The 23,762-nt window shown below is 37.0% G+C and overlaps 1 protein-coding gene across 1 annotated transcript in view; it reads left to right on the forward strand.

Moving 5' to 3' along the window:
* Positions 1–13,482: 13,482 nt before the first annotated feature.
* LOC306869782 (laminin subunit gamma-3-like) overlaps positions 13,483–23,762 on the forward strand; it is a 68,465-nt gene continuing 58,185 nt past the window's right edge. Inside the window, exons 1-2 of the mRNA XM_079416687.1 lie at positions 13,483–14,278; positions 18,798–19,102. Of these exons, the coding sequence (XP_079272813.1) occupies positions 13,909–14,278; positions 18,798–19,102 (675 nt within the window). The 5' untranslated portion in view covers positions 13,483–13,908. The remainder of the gene's footprint in view (positions 14,279–18,797; positions 19,103–23,762) is intronic.

Below are 23,762 nucleotides of genomic sequence, written 5' to 3' on the forward strand. Positions count from 1 at the left end.
TGTGATGTTCATTTATATATTTCAACCTTTTATATATATATTATAGTCACCATGTTTGCTCTTTCTTTGTCAGATCATTGCGGTAATCACATCCATTTGTTTTCTCATGCAGTTTCTGTTGTCTCCTGCTTTCCTGTGTTAAAGTTTCCTGACCCTGTTTTGGATATTGCACCCACAATGTCTTGACTCTTCTGTTGTTGATTTGTTTGTTCCTAATAAACTGTTTTACTGCACTCACAAGTGAATCTCAAGTTATTTTATGTGATATATATATATATATATATATATATATATATATATTTATATTTATATTCTAAATAAACTACAAACAAAACATATATACATTTCTTTTTTCCTCACATTCTTTCTTGTAGCAATTCCCACACCTGACTGAATGGCTCATTATGCAGCTCATTATGCGGGCCTTTGTCTTCTCAGGTGTGAATCACTGCATTGATAATGATAGTTCACGCCCTCTCGCATAGACCCTTTCTACTCAAAAAGTGACTTAGAAATTTTAAATCAATATATTGTTTTCTCTGAATGAGTGAGTAAGATGATTTTCAGATCATTTTGAAGAAAAATTTATAGGCTGCAAGACGCAGTTCTCAAAAGTCTTGTGAACAAATATTCTGTATGTGTTTTATGGCCTTATTTCAGAATTCAAAATTGTCATTTTTCACTAACCACACATAAATGTTGCTTTCTCAAAAACACAATCATGTGCATAAATGCTGCTAACATAATATTGTAGCCCAGTTTGTGCTGTTTACAGTGTTATTAGACTTTAGCCATTTATATTTTTATAAGCAACTGAAAAAACTCACAAATGTCAGGGCATGTCGAAAATTCTCCAGGCCCCCAAAACACCCTCAGGGCCCAGAGGGTTAAAGGAGTTCAAAAAGCACCACATGACAAGAATAACCTTGTAATGCACCTTACAACACCCTTTTTCAAAGTCACTTATGCCTTCTCTAACTCATGACTTTATGCTGATGACATTGATTTTTTACTGCTTGAACATCGACAAATTCATTCCTGGGTTAATACAATGCAGTGCTATTAATTATTCATTTAATTGCAATGCACTAATGCGTAGCAGCAAGCTGTCCCTATTTCTATGGAATTCCCATCGCTGTGGATATGGTACAGTCATTACTGCACAGTTATTAATTTACCAGAAAGAACACGGCAGTAGAACAGAGAGCCAGACAGCAGCAGGGCATGTAATATTCACTTAGAAGGCTGTTTTTAATTGTATGACGGTGATATTTTCCAAGATGGAGTTGTGACGTTAGTAAAATGAGCAATCATTGAGCTGCAGCAGACCTAATTTACATTTATGCTCCTAGCAGATACTTACTTAACAAAGAAACGTATAATAAATTGCCTAATATCACAAAAGAGGAAATTAACAGAAGGTCAGTACTCCATACTATAGGGAAAAAATGACTAGGAATATGACTAGGTAACCATTGGCCTCTAATATATGATATGACATACTGTCTGTTTTTAGTTGATAAATTACAGTTTTACAGTTCAGATTTTTCAGAAGTGGTTTAGTTCCTGATTCAAGCTGCCATTATATTGATTCAGATTCTTTGTGACATCTAGCCTGAATGTCACTCTCAGAATATTTCTTGCTGTTTTAACAAAAAAAGTCAAATATCGTGTTCCAAAATGTTATTGTTCTAAAATGTCAGCCTTTTCAGAATTGGATGTAACAAAAAAAAAAATGATTTGCAAATCAGTTGGTTGGAAACTCACTAACGGTTATGGCTGATTTATTTACCTTTGATTGTGCCAATTGAGAGAGCCCATATTTATTTGTTTGTCACATTTCCCACACATTGTTTCCATTTTACTTTAAATTAATTTAGACTTGGGGTATATATGGTGTTTATAATGAATGCCACTATAATTAGTTTTTTGTTTTTTCTTAAGGGGTTTTTTTTTTATTATTATTATAATTTTTTTAATATGTTCCTTGAGGTTTACTTGCGCAAAAGTAGTTTTAGTTTACTTCATTACTGCATGAGTTGACAACTTGATCAAAAATAAAACGGTCATTTCCAGACAAAGCATTATGAAATCATTTACTTATGGTTTGTGATGCAGCTTCAGTCAGATCTAGTACCGCTTCATCTTTCAACAAATAAATGTTTCTTTGGGAATTCTCCATGGCACTGTGCCTCGTTTACAAAACAAAATGCTCCAATAAATCCTCAGACACAATCCGGGATGCCATTAAAAATAAACTATCCACTTTTTCCTTATGCTGGGATCTGTAACGGGACGAACAAGACATGAGACGTGTGGATCCATTTGCAAGGCTTTATTCAAAGGTGAGGTCACAAAACAAGCAAGGTTCATGCAATGGCAAACAGGAACATCACAGGCAAGACAAAGAGTAATCCTAGGGCAAGCATGGGTCGACGATCGGCGAACAATATCCAACAGGGCAAGGCAGAGAAATAATCCAGGTACACGAGCAGTAGTCCAAGAGAGGTGCAAACAGAGTCCGAATGGCAAGGCAAAGGGGTAAATCCAGGAAACACGGGCAAAAATCGAAACACTAGAAAACACACAAGACAAGGCTATACTATGACAACTAAGTGAGCTCTGTAGAGTAGCTGCTAGGAGAGTGATATACGCTATACGATACTCAGTAAAGAGGAAGAGGAAGTCCATGGTTTATGTAGGGTGTGTGATCAGTGCAAACAGCTGTGTGTCGTCAGTGCAATGGATGATGGGAATTGTAGTCTGAGGTGGCGTGCAACAGTTAGTGTGGTGCAAGAGTCCATGTGGTGAGCGAGTGACCTCTGGTGGTGAGTTAACGGAAGTTCATAGACCAGATTCACGACAGGATCCTTCTGATTTCTGTACAAGACACTAACAAGCTTTTCAAACCAAACACATCAAAGTGAACATTCTTTAAAGGGGTCATATGATGCTTTTTTAAAGATCATTATTTGGTGTAACAGAATATGTTGACACGCTTTAATGTTCAAAAAACATATTATTTTTCAAATACTGTACATTATTGTAGGTCCTCTATGCCTCGCCTCTCTCAAACGTGTCTTTTTCTACAAAGTCCCTCCTTCTGACAAGCGCAGTCCGCTCTAATTGGCCAACTGGCACAGTGCATTGTGATTGGCCGAACACTGCAAGCAGAAAGACAGTTAATAATGTCCTTAGTTTTACCATCATTTCAAGCCTGAAAGGGGAACAGAGTCGCGTGACAGACACAGTGATGATGCTCATATATATTTGCACACAACACAAGCCACAATTATCATTGATGTGGACAGCTGACTCCACGTTGACATGACTGTCTCTCTCTCTTACACACACAACGCGCAAAACTCCGCATTTCAACAGTCAATAGCAAATACTTAAGCTATTAACAAAACATAGCCTACTTACAGTCGTTGATTCAGAAGTGCCAGATTGTCATAGAAAAGTCAGAATTACCTAGGTTCACGAAACGGTCGTCCATAAAATACGTTGTGACAACATTTGGGTTGTGCTGTTCTGTTGTAAGTAATCTTAATGATTACTAAATGCATGTACTTCCTGAAGATCAAATAAAGTGCTTTTGCTTTCACATAGAAACACACGTCTCCCTGTCATTGCTGCATCAACACTAACTGCGGTTACTGAAACTATGCCTTCTTTCTTTGCGTGAACATTTGGGCGGCATTACGCAAATATTTCCACATCGTGACGTAGACATGTGTGGGCATGTTTGAATGAGCCGTTTTAGGAAGGCGTGGCAGAGTCTTAAATTTGATAAAGAATATCTCTTTGGTTTTGAGAATTTAGTCTTTGCAACTTCAGGGATCTTATCTATGCACAATCAGCTTGTAACACTCCAAAGAGAAAGGAAAACTTGAAATCGCATAATATGACCTTATCCTTTAACTCCATTTGTCCTATTGACAGATTCAAGTGCCTGGACTGTGTCTGAAAGCAAATGCGCATCTCTATACTGTATCCAGTGTAGACAAAATAACAGCTGTGATTGTAATTTTTATTTACTTTTGACGCGATGCAACACTCACGTTCAGCGAAATCAAGTGTCAGCCGTTAAGCAAGTTAATGCAAAGATTATGGAATACCCAAGACATGTCACTCGTATAGTTTTGAATGGGGAGAAATGCAACGCTTAATATGGCCGCTCAATCGCTGGAAGCCCCGCCTTCTGAATGAAAGAGCCAATTGCTAATTGGTAAAGTCAGTGCATCACTACAGCTGCCGTTAGACGTCCCGGTTACTGTAGAAACAGTCAGCGATCTGAGACGCGCGCTCAGGACTGGCTGATCTAGCCTGAGAAATAAGCTTTTTATAACGCTATTTGAGCAAAAGAAACAACATTTATGACACAGTTGTTGTCCGACTTCATTGGCGATTTCAAATATGAAATTTAATCATAAACTTAGTGAACAGTTTTAGAGAATTTGATGTTTCCCCATTCAAAGTGATAGGAGCTGCACTTGGATACCCGAGAGGCGTTTCAAAGATGGCCGCCGAGTGACATGACTTCAAAGAGACTTTGGTTAACTTCAGTGGGCAGGGCCTTTTAAAAAGGCCACTTATAGAGTGGCCTTTTATTGTGGCCAGCCTAAGGCACACCTGTGTAATAATCATGCTGTCTAATCAGCATGTTGATATGCCACACCTATGAGGTGGATGAATTATCTCGGCAAAGGAGAAGTGCTCACTACAGCCCGATCCGGACGGTAATTGTTTACAGGGGGTAGTTGGTGATTTAATTGTCGTCCGAATCCAGGACGTTGGTGTTTTCCTCTCACCACCCCTGTAAAAATCCCCGGCCAAATTACCTACTGTTTTTTGACAAACACCAAGGTCCTGCAAGCTCTATTTTTGCAGCGTTTTTGGTAAATGTCCTGCAGAGAGGGGAGAGCAGACCCTGAGATGCGCTCAGCTACACGCACAACTCTCTGTAGTGCTTTGCAGTCCTGATTGGAGCTGTTTCCATACCACACTGAGATGCACTGAGTCAATACACTTTCTATGGTCCCTGAATAGAAAGTTTTCAGGATTGCTGGTGAGACCCTGAATTTCCTCAGCTGTCGCAGGAGCCGGTTTAAATAAATGCTTTGTTAATAATGAGGAGGACATTTTAAGCTATGAAACTTTCAGGATGTTTTAATAGTACAAAGACCTCTTATATGCCAAAAGATCGAGGCATGTCTTGAGACTTGTCATTTTTGGTGGCAATCAGTTTGCTAATGTAAATTAATTCATTTGTCTAATAATATAAATTTATTCTTGGCATCCTCATACAATTAGGCAAGTGTTGGATTTACTCCCTGGGGTGGTGACAGACAAGACCAACAAAGCATAAAAATGCACACTGCCGTGGTTATTTTAATATTTAATATAGTCATTAGCATGTACTGTGCATATCCAAGATCTGAAGTGCATTTCTAAAAAAAGTGTGCACTTGCATGTGTGGGACCGAATGAGTGGTCTCTTGAGGCATGAGAAAAATCAGTTTCAAAATTAAGGATGACGGCTAGACCAAATTCCACTGGAGATGTGCATGTTTGTAATTTACAAAAATCAAATCAGTCCAATTTAAGTGTCTTTTAACCTCTAACAAGTTTTCTAGTCTAAATCTGTCATTTTTGTTCTGCCTATCATTCTCCCCATTTCTCCATCCCTCCAATTTTTTTTACGTTTTCTCTCTCTTTCATCTGTGGGGTACGGGGTTGATGCTGTGGCTTCCTGCTGGTTCTTTTACTTTGTTTGAAAGAAACAGGCATTTATAGAGAGAAGAGAGATGAAGAGAAAAGAGAGAAATAAGGGGGATGATGTTCTCCACCTTTCACTCCGCTTCCCTAAAGTTTAGTTTGCACCCCATAGAGACAGTCTGGTCAAGATGACCAGTAATGAACTTTTGGATCGTGTGAAGGTCACATATACACACATACATACACACACACATTGAACCCCATACAAAGTAGTATGGATCTTCTTTTTTCTCTCATAGCTTGAGAGTTATTATAGTATAGTATAGTATAGTATAGTATAGTAATCAATATAGTATATTCATTAACTCATTTATTTATTTATTTATTATGTCATGTTATATAATGCTTTTAATATATATTTACTATTAGCCTATGTTATATATTATAATGGACCTGGATTTTATATTGAATATCAAGTGCCAACCCAACACAGTACCAGTACTGTTACAAAAATAAACAGAAATATCCTAAAAGTTAAGTCTCATTTGGCTGTAGTAGACATAGACGACTGGCTTATCAATGGCTATAGGCACAATTATTCTTGTTAAAAACTGGTCTGGGCAGAAACTGGTCATAGGCTTGCCTAGTCATCAAAAAAATGGATGAGGATCTGTTTTGAGAACTCTTCTAATTGTTGTGGCTTTTGCTGATATTCAAGAGTTGTGCTTCAGTCGTTCATGGGTCCACCATCTGATCCGGATCCGGCTGATAGTAACCATTTCTTTTTCAGTGTTTGTCTTTGAAAGATACATGAACATCTTTCCCATTGAGAGCAGACACAGCTCTGAGTCAGTGTGCCTTTTTTGAAACACTGTGAACTGAAAACCCAGCTGTGAGATCCTACCTCTTTGAAAGAACAGAGATTAGGGAGAATGCTAATTGCGTGCATGTGTGTGAACATCTATCTTAAGGATTCATTGTGTATATGGGTACTTTAGGACAGCTTCATTAATGAACTAAATGAATAATCTTTTAGATGATTTATGGTCACTGGAGCTTCCAGCCAAAAGTCAGTTAAAACGTCTTAGTTTTTAATTGGCCTGGGAGGACAGCAAAAAGGAAAGGACTGTGATGTTACTAGGGAAACCATGAACCTCTGCATGAAACATATTCAGCCGAATATTCACTCATTGTATGAAGTGCATTTGACATTTACTTGTGTGAAAAGTTCTCTGTTTTCGGCATTGACCATATACGAAATGCTAGATGAAGCATCGGATTTGAACCTGTATGTATCACACACGATAAAATCAATATCAGTGATTAAAAAACTGTTTTATGCAAACTTTATATGATTCATATACATCACAAGTGAATTCTCAGATGATTTCATGACCTCTGGCAATGTTTATTAACAGTTGGGTCAGCTAAATACTAAGTATGTGCAGATGACCTGCATGAAAGTACAATAGTCAAGGGACCAGAATTTGTTTTGCACCAAGCACGAAATACTTTCCTTCCCTGGAATAAAAAGATAGTTTTGAAAATGAATTTTCAAGTCGCTCTTATGTATTTTCATTTGAATGACTCTGTAGTATTCATGCATTTTAAGATAATGAAATCATTGGTCTTTGTAGAGTCTGACTGAAATAGAAGACCTACAGCTCCCAAACAGTCCTTTCTTGGGCAGTCTGAAGATAAGGAGAAGGAAAAGTAAAAGCACTCCTGTTTTACTGGTACCACTGCTCTTAATTCTGGGTCTAATGGTAAAGCAGCCATGCCATTTATTTCCCATAGCATTCTCAATTTGACCTTTACAGATGCTTATCACCGACTGCAATCTGTTCTGCTCCCTCTGTCTTCCCAAGTCTTTTTTACTGCCTCTGCTTCTCTCACTCCATTTCTCTTTCTCTCTTTCTATCTGTGTTTCTTTGACTCTTTCAATTTTGTTCAGTGTAGTACATATTGTCTCTTTCTTGCACTCTTTCTCTTACCAATTCAGTTTAATTCAGTTCTGTTTTATTGGCTATCTATCTATCTATCTATCTATCTATCTATCTATGACTGTAATGCTGTAAATGTTCTTTTCTCCTTGTCACTTTTTTTCATCTTGTTAGTAGTCATTTCTCATTTGCTAAATATTTAGATAATCATTATAAACGCAATATATGCATTTTCTTTCTGTTTAGATAACCATGTCGGTTTAATTTCACCTCATTTATTTGTAATGGGTGATCCCCTTTGGTGGGTTTTCCATTCTGTGTGGGTGGATGGAGTTGGGTGGAAGTCAAGTTGACGGCCCCTTTAAAAAGCGCAGAGATTTCCCTTTACTTCAGTTTTCCTCCAGCATGGTACACTGGCGGCGTGTTGATCGTGTTGTAAAAACTATTTGATGTGCGTCAAGCATTGAGCCTGTAAACACAGTAACCTGTATAAGGTTGGAATTCTTCTCTAACTCCACGCGTGGGCCTGAGGGTGTTCAGCCGCATCAACGCATTTCAGGCTTGATCCAGGCAGGATTGGTGGATCGTGCACCACTCGTATTGAGAGCCAGTTAATTGTGCTGCAGAAATTTGTCCGTTGCTGTTTTGCTGCTGAGTGGCGGCGTGACTGTGCTGCTGTGCTGTGGAGAAGTAGTTTGCCTTTCTTCAAGGGCACTTGACTGTGTGTGTGCTCAAGTCGCATTATAGCAAATTAATCGTGCGTTTGTATGTTAGTGTGAGTGTGAGTGCATGATTGTCGCTCTGTCTGTGTGTGTTAAGATTAACTGGTGGTGTGTTTTGTTTTTTATTTTGGTTGATTTAATTGTTTTGTTTTATTGTGAGAATTGTGAGTAGCTATTGATATCTTTGATTGTCAATTCCCTTATAAACAACAAGGACTATCATCTGTGTGGAGGATTCACTGTTTTGTTTGCTTGTGTGGTTTTGGTTATTAATTTTAAGTGAGGGTAATTTTATTTTGCTTTATTGGTTTATGGGGAAGTGTGAATTTTTGAGGGTTCTGTTTGTATTGAATTTACTGGGATTTTATGTTTTTTTTTCTTTTCCTTCCCAAATGTTGACTTATCCCAAGGGATATTGATGTTGTCAAGTCAAGATACATCACTACAAGTGGCCACTGAATACTATTTTTATGTAAAAATGGTATTAATTTTGTGATTTGTTTTTTTCTAACGAATTGTGAGTTTTGTATGATTGTATTTTTAAGTATATTTAAGTGTCCAATAAAGAAGATTGTTTGTGCACCTCTCTGCTTGTTCCTTCCATTTGTTTGGGAAAAGTTGTGGAGAAACATCTACATTATATGTTACATCTTAAGAGGCATTTGCCCCTGTCACATAATGCTAATTTGTTTTAGCACAAAATATACATTTGTTATTTACCTGTGTGTAAATGCATTTAAACGTGCATCCATTTGTGAGTTTGCTCTCTTTTCTCCCTACTGACTGAAGGCTACAGTTCATTTAGTCTATGAAATGTGCTCAAAATGTAATCAAAACAGAGGTGAGAGTGAAACCATCTTTGGTTTTAAATAGAGGTGCAGAATGGAGTGGGTTTAAATGGAGTGAAGCAGGATGGCCCAAGGGGTGCATATATCTATTCTCATTGTTTTCAGTCAGCACACACTCAAGATTCATTAGGGTTCTGTGTAGAATCTTTTCATCTAACAGTCTAGATGCAAAGCTCAATGGAGTGGACTCATCTTTTCTATATCTGGTTCTCTCCACCACCCACATCCATCCATTATTGTCATATTTTTTCATCTTTATGTAACATTAGCCTACCTTCTATTCATCCACCTACCTTTCCCTCTTCCAACACCTAATTGTCTTCCTCTGCCTTACTCTCATCTCTTCACACACTTCTTGTCTCATGTCAAATGTGTCATTGCTCTCTTTCTCAATCTCATTTGCCAGAAACTTCCTTGGCTTTGTTTAAGCCGCTCTTTCCATAATGTGACAATCCATTGTGCAATTAAAGCCCCCTGCAATGTCACACACAGGCACACATATTCCCACTGTCTCTCTTTGTTTCATCTAGATTAATTCCTTTTCTGTTCAGTTTATGTAATTCTTAAATTGGCAGTCGAAATAATCCATGCACATTCTCATTGTGTCTGTGTGTTTCTTTGGGTGACTGACTGAGCACCTTGTTGAAGTCATGGCTAATTTCCTCTTAAAAAATATAAATTAGTTTATAAAACACACATTTAGGTTGCCCATTCATCTAAATGCAAATCAGCTCAGTCTTGTTACTTGTCACATATCCCTTCTCATCTCCTATACATTTTGCAACTTTGTTTGTGCACCTGTATGCTCTCACGCTTCTGGACTGTCCCCATGTGCTCCCCGTGACCCAGTTTCTCCCTTGGTTGATTGTATGATTTGGTCCAGGTGTGTCCCTCGTTACCCCATGTATTTAATGCTGCATTCACGTGCTATCGGAATTATCGTAAATAGGAGCTTCCTAATCGGAAATTGGATGTGAACGGCCTTAGAGAGGACTTATATGGCCAGTTTCCGACTAGGAAACTCGTATTTACGATAGCACGTGAATGCAGCATAAGTCAAACTCTGTGCTGTCTGTCCTTGTTGGGTCTCAATCGCCATGTGCATGTGTCACCGGCCGTTCCTTGTGTTGATTTACCATGTGTTTTGGATTTATTAAAGACTTTTCGACTTATCCACGTCTCCGTCATTCCTTCCAACACAGTTCCTGACATATGCATTGTGCGTGTGTACACATAGGCTACAGCATATATTTCTGGAGTATTATACATTAATTATGAATTATAGAAAGGAAGCACTGGTGAGGAAGTTTTCAATTCCAGTTTAAATAGAAAAACAATATATGCTCAGCTGCACAATGAGGAAAGCTTTCTGAAAACACTTATACAAAAGCTTGTTAATTTGTTTGTAGTATAAAACAAAATAATAAAAACAATTTAGCTATTTACAATTTAGTCATTAGCAGTACAGTACACACTCAAAACATCTAACTTTAACCAGTCGAGTATCTTTGATAATAAAATACACAAATACATAAGAATTAATTTTACTAAATCAAATTACAAAAGGAATATGCATATATATATATATATATATATTAATAATTAAAATTGTATATAATGTATATTATACCGTGCTGCAGCTCAGTTTCAGGGACTTGGCAACCTTCTCATAGCCTACGCCATCTTTATGTAGAGCAACAATTCTTTTTTTTTCAGATCCTCAGAGAGTTTTTTGCCATGAGGTGCCATGTTGAACTTCCAGTGACCAGTATGAGAGAGTGAGAGTGATAACACCAAATTTAACACACCTGCTCCCCATTTACACCTGAGACCTTGTAACACTAACAAGTCACATGACACCGGGGAGAGAAAATGGCTAATTCGGCCCAATTTGGACATTTTCACTTAGGGGTGTAATCACTTTTGTGTCCAGCAGTTTAGACATTAATGGCTGTGTGTTGAGTTATTTTGAGGGGACAGAAAATTTACACTGTTATACAAGCTGTACACTCACTACTTTACATTGTAGCAAAGTGTCATTTCTTCATTGTTGTCACATGAAAAGATATAATAAAATATTTACAGAAATGTGAGGGGTGTACTCCTTTCTGTGAGATACTGTACGTACATCTGTATGTATGTATGTATAAAATACACACAAGCACACAAGTCTCTGAAGTCACTTTAGATGCACTATAGACTGACCATTCCCATAGTTTGTAAGGTTTTGGTTCACTTACAAAAAACACTTCGCAATAGAAAAGATTTTGTCTAGCAAATGATGAATGAATATCTGGTCCCTTACCCCTGCACTTTTCTCTCCCCTGAATGTTTAGCAGGTCCTCAGAGTAAAGTGTGCTCATTCATCTTGATAAAATAATGATGGGCTGTTTTTACAGCATTTCTGGCTCTGAAGAGCTGCCCGGTGGCACAGTACTATAAAACCACTATGGCACTCTGCATACTTGGAGACAAAGCTAATTAAATATCAGTTTTCAAATGTAGACATGGAAAACGTATGGGAGAGAATTTCTGAATTCATGAAAAGCAGTCATTACAGAGAAGCAAAGTAAAATACACATTCATTTGCAACCTGATATTGTGCCACAATGAAAAGCCAAACTGTCATTATTTATTTTTACAGCCACTTATCTGTTCATTAAAATGTATGGTAATTTGCTTTTGAAACAATAAAATGCAGAAATTCCAGTTGGAATGAAAAACATTCACACCTTGAAATATAATCCACTTATCCAGCTATATTGCAAGCATGACACTTTACACTTGGCAAGTTAAATATGAGACACATCATTGCTTATGCCTGAATGATGCTGTATTTTGCATTGCAGTCTAAACAGAGTGGAAATTGTACCGCAGAGAAATTGAATTACTGTCCAATCACAGCCCTGTCAATGAAAAGCAATGTCATGAGTGTGGTGCATTTATTCCTCGTGTTCCTCTGTAATGATTGCATTTCTGTGTGGTGTGAATTTTCCTTCATATAAAAGGTTCCCAGACAGGAAAATCAATCATTCTATTCTCTTTACCGCATACCGTGTCCCTTAAACAAATGATTATGTTGTTTCCTGAGATTACCTTGACTTAATGAGTGCACACAATCAAATTACACTCTTCTGAAATTTAATAGTTACATTGTCATTTACCACAAACACTGTAAGTCTGTCAATTTGTTTGCTGAAGGAAGGAGTCAAGCATTGGTGATTGCTTCAAATATTTATGTTTACATAGGAATCTTCAGGTTATTTGCATATGTAAATATTAATCTACTGTTATGTTAAAAATATGTGCTTCCACAGTTTTTATCGTCACTGGTTGTTATTTGCAAGGAGATGTATAATACTTGGAAAAAGTTTCCTGTCTCACTGGTACTTTTTAAGATGTCACAGCATACCATGAAAGCTTTTTGTTTGTTTGTTTGTTTATTTGTTTTGCAAAAGAGGTAGCAATTTAAAAAGTAAGGGAAGATGAGGAGATTTCCCTTATTAGAGTGCATTTACTGCTAATCCATAGCATTTTCTGAGATGACTTTAGCATGCACAGGATGATGATGCATCATTAGATACATAATTATAACAAATAAATTCAAGCATAACACAAAACTGAAAAGTTTTTGCCCCACATGTTTGCAGAAAACAATAAAATACATCTGATGAGAAATGCTGGGTTGTTACAATTTGTAACAAATGTGGTACAGAAACAATTTTCACTCAGAAATTGCTATTAAATTTGACAATTAATCACAAAGAAGCAGCAAGTAACATGTTGAATTAAATGTGAATTCTGAAGTAGAACGACTGACATAGTGTTTCTTGTAAAAACATATTCAAAAAATATTTTTAATTTACAACTTCAAAATAATTATTTACAGTTTTCTGAAAATACTATTTAAAAATATTATTTAAAAAAAAATTCAAATGTTAAATTATTTTGTCAAAGTCATTTTTGAAGTATTTGTTCGGTGCTGTGTGTTGTAGTTACAGGCATCCACCAGCAGGAGCTATTGGGGTCATGCTAACCAGCCAAACCTTGAGGCCTCGTTTACTTTATGATGTATATTTGGTTACAGTGATTTCTCTTTACCCTTTCAAAAGAGGGTGCCACTCTTCCAAACTTTCTTACTCCTCTTTTTACTTTTTTAAAATCTCTTCTTTCATGTTGCCCCTCCTTCTATTTATCTAAATATTGGTCAACCCCAGTCAACTCCCCTCCAACCCTCTCTCCTCCCTCTACTTCTGTCTGTCTGCGAATCTGTATCAAGAGTGTGTCCCAGGATTCTTAGAGGAGAAACACATGCTGACAGAAAGAAAAAAAGCACTGAGGACAAAGACTGAGCATGGAGGAATATTCCAGTTTCTTTCATTTTTTTTCTTCTTGACTGAATGCATGTGTGCATGCAACTCTTGAATCCTGAATGAAACTTTATTGCTGCATGCAAACTCAGAAAATTGTTTCTGCATTACACAATGTGTCTGTCTGCATGTGTGTTTGCTATATCACATAGTTTATAATGCTTGCCTTTGAACACTGAACTACTGAACTTGCCTTGAAGTTTTTCCCTGTAGCATGTGGCTCTGATTTTGATTATTTGCTAGACTTGTTTTCGTTCGCTCGGCTCCTTTGAAGTTGTCTCTGTTTTAGGCTGTTACATAGAAGGATGGATTCCTCTACACTTCACTTTATTTTATTTCTGCTTTTCACCTTCATCTCCTATGCTATTGCTGGAATGGACTCTTGCTATGATAAGGAGGGCGTCCCGAGCCGCTGTTTGCCTAAATTTGAAAATACGGCCTTCAATCGTACGTTGATCATTTCAAATGTGTGCGGTATCCCACCTGAGGACTATTGCATGCAGACGGGGTCCACGCGATCATGCCACTTCTGTGATGCCTTGGACTTGGAACTGAATCACAATGCCACTTACCTGACAGACTTCCACATGGATGAAGAGCCCACCTGGTGGCAGAGCCAGTCCATGTTCTATGGAGTTCAGTATCCTAATTCAGTCAACATCACGCTGCATCTTGGTAAGACACCCAGGTTGGGCTTTAATATTGATCAAACAATGGGAAAAGATGCCTGTTTCTGCACATTAAATGACAGAAAAAAATAATGTGTAAGCCAAAAGTTATATGTATTTGTGCAAAAATGTACACCGAGAGTTTTATTGTTAACTGAAACTTAAACTTATATTTAAAATTGTTTTCAGTAATTGAAATAAAACTGAAATAAAATATAAATATAAAATATATAAATAATAAATATTAAATGAATCTTATAAATGTATTGGCAACTAGCTGAAAGCTGAAGTCCTAAAATTACTAAAATGTAAAAAAAAATCAACGCTGTAAAGAAATGCAAAACAAATAAATAAAATTAATTTAAAAAAATAAAATCACAACAAAATGATTAAAACAATCTAAACTTAAAATAGAAAACTGAAGATATAGAAATAAAAGCCCATTTAAAATATGAATATTATATAAATATTATTAATATGAATTATATTTTAGAAGTAACACTGGTACAGACAACATAAAATTGTTAGTGAAATGATTACTAAATATTAAAATACTGCTAATATTTCATTTTACTTTACAACTACACTTTTGAGACAATAAAAAGCTATCTTGATTGATTATTAGAATTTAAAACCTTAATATGGGCCAACTGTCCTCCTATTACTGCTGTCTGCAGTGGTAAACATGTATCTGAATGTTGTCCAAATGCATCCTATTCTTTATTTTACTAAACAAAGGTCTGCTTGTTTTTACTATATTAAACATTCAACTCAGCGTCCTATACTGTGTAAACTGTATGCTAACTGAACAGCAACTAAGAAGCAAAATCCTTGCTAGTCACAATGAGTTTCCCAGCTGTGAATTTGATGCTGCCTGTAAATGTGAACATCTCAGAAATCTAATGTCATTTTGGTGGCCTGTAAGATTAGATGACTCTAATATCTCAGCTGGTTTCTAGTTTTATTACATTATTGCCCTGCAGACTTTATGCGACAATGTTTTCAAATCACAAGCATTCCCATATGTCTCTAAGAACGTAACGAGTTTTAAACTTAAAATGTCATTTGTATTCTGTAAGGTGACTTTGTCCTCTTGTTTTTCTTCTTTAAGCCTCAGAGACTTTCTTTCTAACTTTCATTGAATGGGGTAAACACAGCTGATTCTCTAAAACTGATCACAACAGTGGTTTTGGTTATTAGTAGAACTGCCACAGCTCTCTAAAATCACACAAAACAACGGAAAAGTCTGTGGACACAATTTGTAACACTTCCGTAACATATTCATCAATTTACAAAGTAAAAAAGTAATAAATGATATATAAGTAATAAATTGTTTTATGTGTAGTAATGGGAAAAGGCTGTTTGTTTCATCATTATTGTCTTATATATATATATATATATATTTTTTTTTTTTTTTTTTTTTTTTTTAATTGTCATGTTAAAACATGACTTTTGACATGAATGTTTACTACAGCATTTATATGGTCAAATAATGAAATTTCTTAACTTATCTTGACTGCAAAACTTTCACTTTCTGTATTAAAAAAATAGTACTGAAATGTTGCAACCCTAAATGTGCAGTGCTGCCATTTTTCTGTGTTTTTCCATATTATTATTAAAAATTTTGTCTGAAAGAAATAGCTTTTATAACAAATACCTTCCTAAAGACATGTTTAAGGGTAAAGACAAAGTCATGGGTTCGATTCCCAGGGAATGCACAAACTGATAAAATGTACAGTATATCCTGAATGCAGTGTAATTCAGTGTGATTTCAAGACAAGTGTCTGAAAATATGTAAATGAAAAAACGTGAAGTTATACAATCAGTTTGAAACACACACACACAAACTGTGGACGGTCTCTTTACATGTTACAGGCTACAGATGGCTTCTTCCGGTCTCAGTGGGCTGTTCTAAGCTGCAATGTGAAGCAGACTTTTGAAGAAGCTTTGTTTTTTTAGGACTGTCAATACCAAAACCGTTGATAAAGTACAAACAAACATCTGTCATCTGAATTCTCTTCTCATAAAACTATTGCTGCTAGCTGACATCACAGTGCATGTGTACCTTGTGGTTATTTTCATAACAGCTTTCAGCTTCTGCACATGAAAAAATTAGATGTGATTTGGTGATTCTCGGGAAGCACATTTATGAAAGAGAGAAAAGAAAAAATGTGAGATGAAAGGGCACTAAAATTATGTTTCAACAGGCTAATCAGGCATAAAAGTGTATGTTCTTGTGTTTGCTCTGATTCAAAGATGCCTTGCAGTTGGGTGTCTATGAAAGGCCTTCTCACATTTCTAAACCAAACAGATATATCCTAGGGAGGCCGACACAGACAGACACATATACACACACACACACACAGCAGAGAGAGCAATGGGGGTGGTACAGAAAACACTACAAAGAATAAGACAAACACAAAAAGCAGCAGAGGTCCAGTGCCAGGTCAGGTCTTTCCCATACACACATGTAAACATACACAAACACACACTTGCAGACTTCTAAGGAATGTTTCCACATCTGGTTTCCATTGTGGCTTTCATTCAAAGATGTTCAAAGGTCCGATATGAGATACAGATGTTTTCTGAAAAATACTTAAACTGAACATTAAAGACTGTTGTGTGCAAATCAGACCATTTTAACACAGTGTTTAGACCAAGTGCACTTAGAAATGTCACGTTTGTAGATGCTAGAAGAACACCGTTAATAACTGAACAATTTCTGGTTGGTCTGCAAACTCAGTGTGCATATCTTCAAGTTCAAGTCAGTTATATAGTGCACTGAAAATGACAAATGTTAACATGAATTTGTTATGCATTAATTTATAGTGTTTACCATCATGTCCACAAATCCAAATCATAATAAAAGAAAAAGTTGTACTATGCACACTGCACAGTCATGACTACTTTACGGTTTATTTATAAATATTTAGTCTGGTCAGATTCAGTCAAGTTCAGAACCAAACACACCCACACATACACAGATAAGTTTAGTCTACTCATTGTTTCTGTGATAACAGCTGTAGCACTAATACTGGTGCTTTTCTATGGAAGTACATATGAATACACATTAAACCTGTGGGTGACAAACACATTATACTGTATGTATGTATATATTCAATTCAAGTCCAGCTGAGTGAATTTTTTGTTTTGTTACAGACAGTTTCATCATCAAGATTACAACTGGAGACTAACTCTTGTTTTCTTTTTATTTTGCTCCTGCCTGTTTTTGTTGCTGTTGTTGTTGTTTTCTCCATTTCCTTCATTTTTCCAGCCAAGATAATCTTCTCACATGCTGAGATGAAATTATGCTTAAATGATTTCAACATGGCAACCAAAATGGTGTGGGTGAGCGTGTTTATATGGCTGAAATTATGATTTATAAAAGATAAATCTAAAAAAAGAGTAAGAAAAATGTTTGTAGTAGGGACTCTTTATCATTCTACATCAGTTTGCAAATAGGTGGTGACAAGTGAATTGTGTCTTTCTGAGTGAGTCATTGATTCATTCACTGAACCGATTCGTTCAAAAACTGATCAATTCATTAACAACTAAGTGATTGTTTGAACTTGGAATAGCATATTAGCATACCACTCTTACTATGTCTTAATAAGAAAATGGTAAGAGTTTGCTTGTTTGCTATTTCTAGCTTAACTATTATAAATAGCCTACTGTATGAGTGAGTCATACTGAATGATTCACTCATATAGTTGCTCAACCGATTCATTCGAAAACACTGATTCAAACACCATTACTGTGTTTGGTAATATTGTGTCTGAAACTTAACTTAATGCTTTTTTTTTCATTTGTGTACAAGAAATATCACACTGGTAGTCACAATGTTCGTCTGTATATCAGTAAGGTTGTGTTATTATTGCTTATTGAGACGTCATGCAGTCAGATGCCAGCTGTGGGATAGTTGATGACCCAGTGATCTTCTGGCAGCAAAACTGGTGATAAATATACAGTATTAGTTTTACAGGAATGGTAGCAAATTGCAAAATGAAGCAGAACAACGGTATACTTTCTGTTGACTAAATATAAATGGACTTAAACAAAGTAACTGTGTTATTTGTCACAGTTGTATCTCTTTCATTGCACTGGCTGCAGGAACAGTCCCCCTGGAGCAACCCAGGGTTAAAGACTTCTCAGGAACTCTCCAGTTCATTAGGACAATTATATTCAAGCGGCAATTAAACAAAGTACCAACAAGTATGCCATTTTCTCAAGTCTCACATATTCTCGGCAGACACACAAGAATGCTACTATATGCTGTAAATTGGAAAAAGCGTCCTCATCCTCTTTTTCCTTTTTGATCCTTAATATTCTTTTGGTTTAATCTTCCACCTGCTCACTCTCAGTTTGGATCATCATCACTGATGTGATAAAGATGACGGGATTTAAATGTAAATATTTAAAGACATGGACTTTAATTATTAGGCTACAATAACTATCAAGGTACTGAATTTTGTGGGACCTGCCCATAATAATTGTAATGGCATTAACATTGTTGTTGTTTTTCCAAGGCAAGTCCTTTGAGATCACATATGTCCGTCTGAAGTTCTACACTAGCCGACCAGAGAGCTTCGCCATCTACAAGCGTACCGAGGAGAATGGGCCATGGCAACCGTACCAATATTACAGTGCTTCCTGTCACAAGATGTACAGGAGGGACAATAAGGGCTTCATACGTCCAGGCGAGAATGAAAGGACGGCACTCTGCACGGATGAATTTAGTGACATCTCACCTCTAACTGGCGGAAATGTGGCCTTCTCCACATTGGAGGGACGACCCAGTGCCTACAACTTCGACCAGAGTCCTGTGTTACAGGTATATCATGTTATTTTATAATAAGATGTAATGCAATACTACGGTTTATATTTAACCCATCTGGATACATCTTTTAGCATGCCAGATATAAACATGAACAACTTCGAATGTAAACCCGAGGCATTTATGTATGTGTGCAAAATATTTATCTTCATGGCTTGTTGACAGTGACTTACTGTTTTAGTTAGTGGCTCCTCTCCTTGGCCTTTAGATATATAGATGGATGTACTTTGTTGCTCCAGAGGAAACTTTAAGGGAAATATACCTCACTGTCAAGCTTCTCTAACTCTCACACTTTCACAACAGAATCTCTTGGCTAAACATGAGTGTGCTTAGCATGCCGTGCTACTCAATACAGCCTGCAACCTTTTCCAAAGATTTCTAGGGAGTTCCTTCTACACAGTGATGCAGTCAGATGAAGTTCAGAAAATCACAGGTGACAGGCAACTGCCAGAGCTTACCCAACTATTTGATACAGTATATGAATACACATATACAATCACATGGCAGCAACTCAATGCATTTAGGCATCTAGATTTGGTGAAGACGACTTACTGAAGTTCAAACCGAGCATCAGAATGGGGAAGAAAGGGAATTTAAGTGACTTTGAACGTGGAATGATTGTTGGTGCCAGGCGGGCTGGTCTGAGTATTTGGCGTAAAGAACATGAAAGCATGGATCCATCCTGCCTTGTCTCAACGGTTCAGGCTGGTGGTGGTGGTGTAATGGTGTGGGGGATATTTTCTTGGCACACTTTGGGCCCCTTAGTACCAACTGAGCATCGTTTAAACGCCACAGCCTACCTGAGTATTGTTGCTGACCATGTCCATCCCTTTATGACTACAGTGTACCCATCTTCTGATGGCTACTTCCAGCAGGATAATGCACCATGTCACAAAGCTCAAATCATCTCAGACTGGTTTCTTGAACATGACAATGAGTTCACTTTACTCAAATGGCCTCCACAGTCACCAGATCTCAATCCAATAGAGCATCTTTGGGATGTGGTGGAACGGGAGCTTCGCATCATGGATGTGCAGCCGACAAATCTTCAGCAACTGTGTGATGCTATCATGTCAATATGGACCAAAATCTCTGAGGAATGTTTCCAACACCTTGTTGAATCTATGCCACGAAGAATTAATGCCGTTCTGAAAGCAAAAGGGGGTCCAACCCGGTACTAGCAAGGTGTACCTAATAAAGTGTCCAGTGAGTGTATATGGGTGTTTCTGCAACTATAGACATTTGATTCTGAAGAAAATAAACAGAACAAATTCAGAGTAATGAATTTTCACCACAGTATCACCTCCAAAATATTTGAGATTATGTAGATTTTACACAAATAATCAAATGATTTGATTTTTGTTATTTGTTAATTAATCATTTATTTTTTATAATGGATTTTTATTGAGCCTGGTTAAATCAATAAAATGTACATAAAAGGCATTTGAAAATCATTTTAAAAGTTAAATTATGTTGAAGATATTCCAAAATGTTTACAAGACAGTTTTAATGTGACCTTCAAAAAATGTATTCTGGCTGGAACATTGAAGTGTCCAAGTTGAAGAATATCAAAGCAGATTTGACAGGATATTAGATGATCAGTACCTGCAAGAAGAGCACTCAGAAACGGAGCTCACCACCTCCACATCTATTTTTGTGACAAGAAATGGATGGAAGGGAAGGAATGTGTTCTCGCTAACAGAAGGGTCATACCAGTTGAAATTGATGTGCATTTAATTCACAAAAGGTGTTTGAAAGCAGCTTTCTAAAAAAATTATCTTATGTAAATAAATAATATTTTTTTATTATAAAACAAATAATATTTGACTGTAATGTATGTTTTATTACAATGCAGCACAGTTTGAATCACTTGTTTTCACTTGTCTCATAATGATCACATATTAGTAGGTTGTAACGGAACATCTCTTCAGAATACACCAGACGCGAGAATTCAAGAATATGGATTTAATAACAAAGAGTGAGGAGCAAGACAACGTTTCCAAACAATATATTACATTAAGACAGGACAATGAACTAACAAAACAAGGGACTATAAGTACTAAACTAAACTAGGACTTGTGACATAAATGATAACAGGTGAAGACAAAGATGATTAACTAATGAGAACAGGAAACAAACCAAAAAAGGGCAAACAGAAACTTAGTAGTACATCTAAGTAGAAGACACTAGAGGAGGACATGAGAGGGAGCAACAGAAAAGAAGGGGATATCATTTTATTTAAAGGCAGAGATAGCAGTTTGGCTTCTTGTGATTGAGGCTTGTACCCTGATGTGTGAAGTAGAATCTCCCCATCACACAGATGGGAGATGAATTGGGTTTTTAAGGGGACTCCAGTGGCCCTGCAAAAAAACAGAGGAGGAACTGAAAGAGAGTGCTTGACTTGATGTAGTCCAGCTGCTGGGCTGAGAGGTACAGAGTAGTCAGCGTATGTGTATACTTGGACACACATTGTCCAGTGTGTCTTCCACTATGGACCTAGACCTAGACGAGATGTTTGGGTGCATGAAAGTGCATTAATTTAATGTTGTGGCGTGAAGTGCCTGCGGAAGAGATGTTTCTTCAGATGCTTCTTAAAAGATCAGCAGTTCAGGTGGAGTTGGATGCTCATTCCACCAGAGAGGAACGGAGAGGGTGAAGGTTTTGGACTTTTTGTCACATTGTTCATTAGGTTATCTGAACTGTCGTGAATTGAGGTGAGGAGGTATTATTCCAATGCAAAGTCAGTGTCAAAACTTTAATTTAATTATGGCTGCATATTTGAGCCAGAGGAGTGAGATCAAGAGATCTGACATGAACCACTTTATTCAATGAAGCTTATTTTTGTTCGACCTGTTAATAATGACTAATAGCTCAGAATCTGTTTCTCACACATGCATAATGGGCTCTCTGCAAGTGGAAATGGATCGTCTGCAGACAGAAGAAGAACTAAGAAGAAGAATTCTCCAATTACCCCAATGTCACCCTGTTGCTAGCCTAGTTATTTTAATTCATTTACTTGATTTCCTGTGATTGACATGAGAGAATACAGAGAGCAACAAGGATGAAAATAAATGAGATGAGAGCTGAAAATAATCACTTATGAGAATGTTAAACATCTGGTTTCATTTAAGTAGAACATGTAGGCTAATTCAGATCCAACACTGAAATAGGTGTACTGTGGAAAATGTAAAAAAATACAGCAACATTTTTAAAAACAGGTACAAATAATTCAAAACCTGTTCACACCAAGAATTCAATTTAAATGCTTACTTTTTGGTTGTTGTTGTTGTTTTTATTGTAACACTGTAGATTAGGGAACACTATTCACTATTAACAAGTTGCTTATTAGCATGCATACTACTAGAATATTGGATTATTATATTATTATTATTGCATGACCATATTGTAGATCCCTTAATCCTACGCCATACCTAAATAGAATTACTACAATAAAAATTGGGGATGTATTGAAGGAGAGCTTATATAGTTAATAGCTAATATATTTTCCTTTATATAAAGTGTCACCGTTTACTTTATGGTTATGTTTTTTTTGTTCTTGGTGTGAATAGGCCTCTACACCTAATAAAATTTTTTTGATCACATTAAATTCTAGGGATGTGCAAAATACAGGTTTAAATTCATTAGTTGGAATGAACACAATGAACACAAGAACTCTACACATTCAAGCGTACCTTTTCTTATTAAAAATTACAATTATTGCGTGAATGGTTTTATATCTCCGTTCATCTTAATTCTACTTTGTAAATTTCAGATTTTAATTGCAATTCAGTTCACCGTTTGCAGTAATACAAATCAGCTCAATTTAAAAGGCTCCCAATCCTGTTTTATACATAAAAACAATGACTTTTTTTTTTTCCCACACACGGGGAAGTCGTGGCCTAATGGTTAGAGAGTCGGACTCGTAATCGAAAGGTTGCGAGTTCGAGCCCCCGGCCGGCAGGAATTGTAGGTGGGGGGAGGGAATGTCCAGCGCTCTCTCCACCCTCAATACCACGACTGAGGTGCCCTTGAGCAAGACACCGAACCCCCAACTGCTCCCCGGGCGCTGCAGCATGGCTGCCCACTGCTCCGGGTGTGTGTTCACGGTGTGTGTGTGTGTGTGTGTGTGGATTTGTTCACTACTCACTGCTGTGTGTGTGCACTTGGATGGGTTAAACGCAGAGCACCAATTTCGAGTATGGGTCACCATACTTGACAATACGTCACGACTTTTACTTTTACTTTACTTATGAATTACAAATACTTCATAATATTGTATTATGACATGATCTAATCTGGGATACTGAGTCAAGGTTTCGCATGAATACTTCACTTTTTACTGTTTCTTCACTGCCCCACACAAACACACACACTTGAACTCCTACCTCCATTTATTTCCCTTTGCTTTCACTTTTATCATTAATTCTTACACTCTGTAATTACAGAGTGGAAGTAGCCATTTAGCCACTCTGTGAAATAGATGGGAAGTCAAGTGTCTCTCATTTTCTTGCCTCCCCTCTTTTCTAAAGTCCGAACCCCTGAACTTTCCACTGCCACCAGGTTTCTTTTACAGCGCAGTTTTATTTATGGCAGCCCCAGTCTGAATGTTGTGATCAGATGCTTCTGGGGGAATAAATCCTCCCCCTGCTTCCACATG

The sequence above is a fragment of the Barbus barbus genome (assembly GCF_936440315.1).
Source record: "Barbus barbus genome assembly, chromosome: 5".
In the NCBI taxonomy this organism is placed as follows: Eukaryota; Metazoa; Chordata; class Actinopteri; order Cypriniformes; family Cyprinidae; genus Barbus; species Barbus barbus.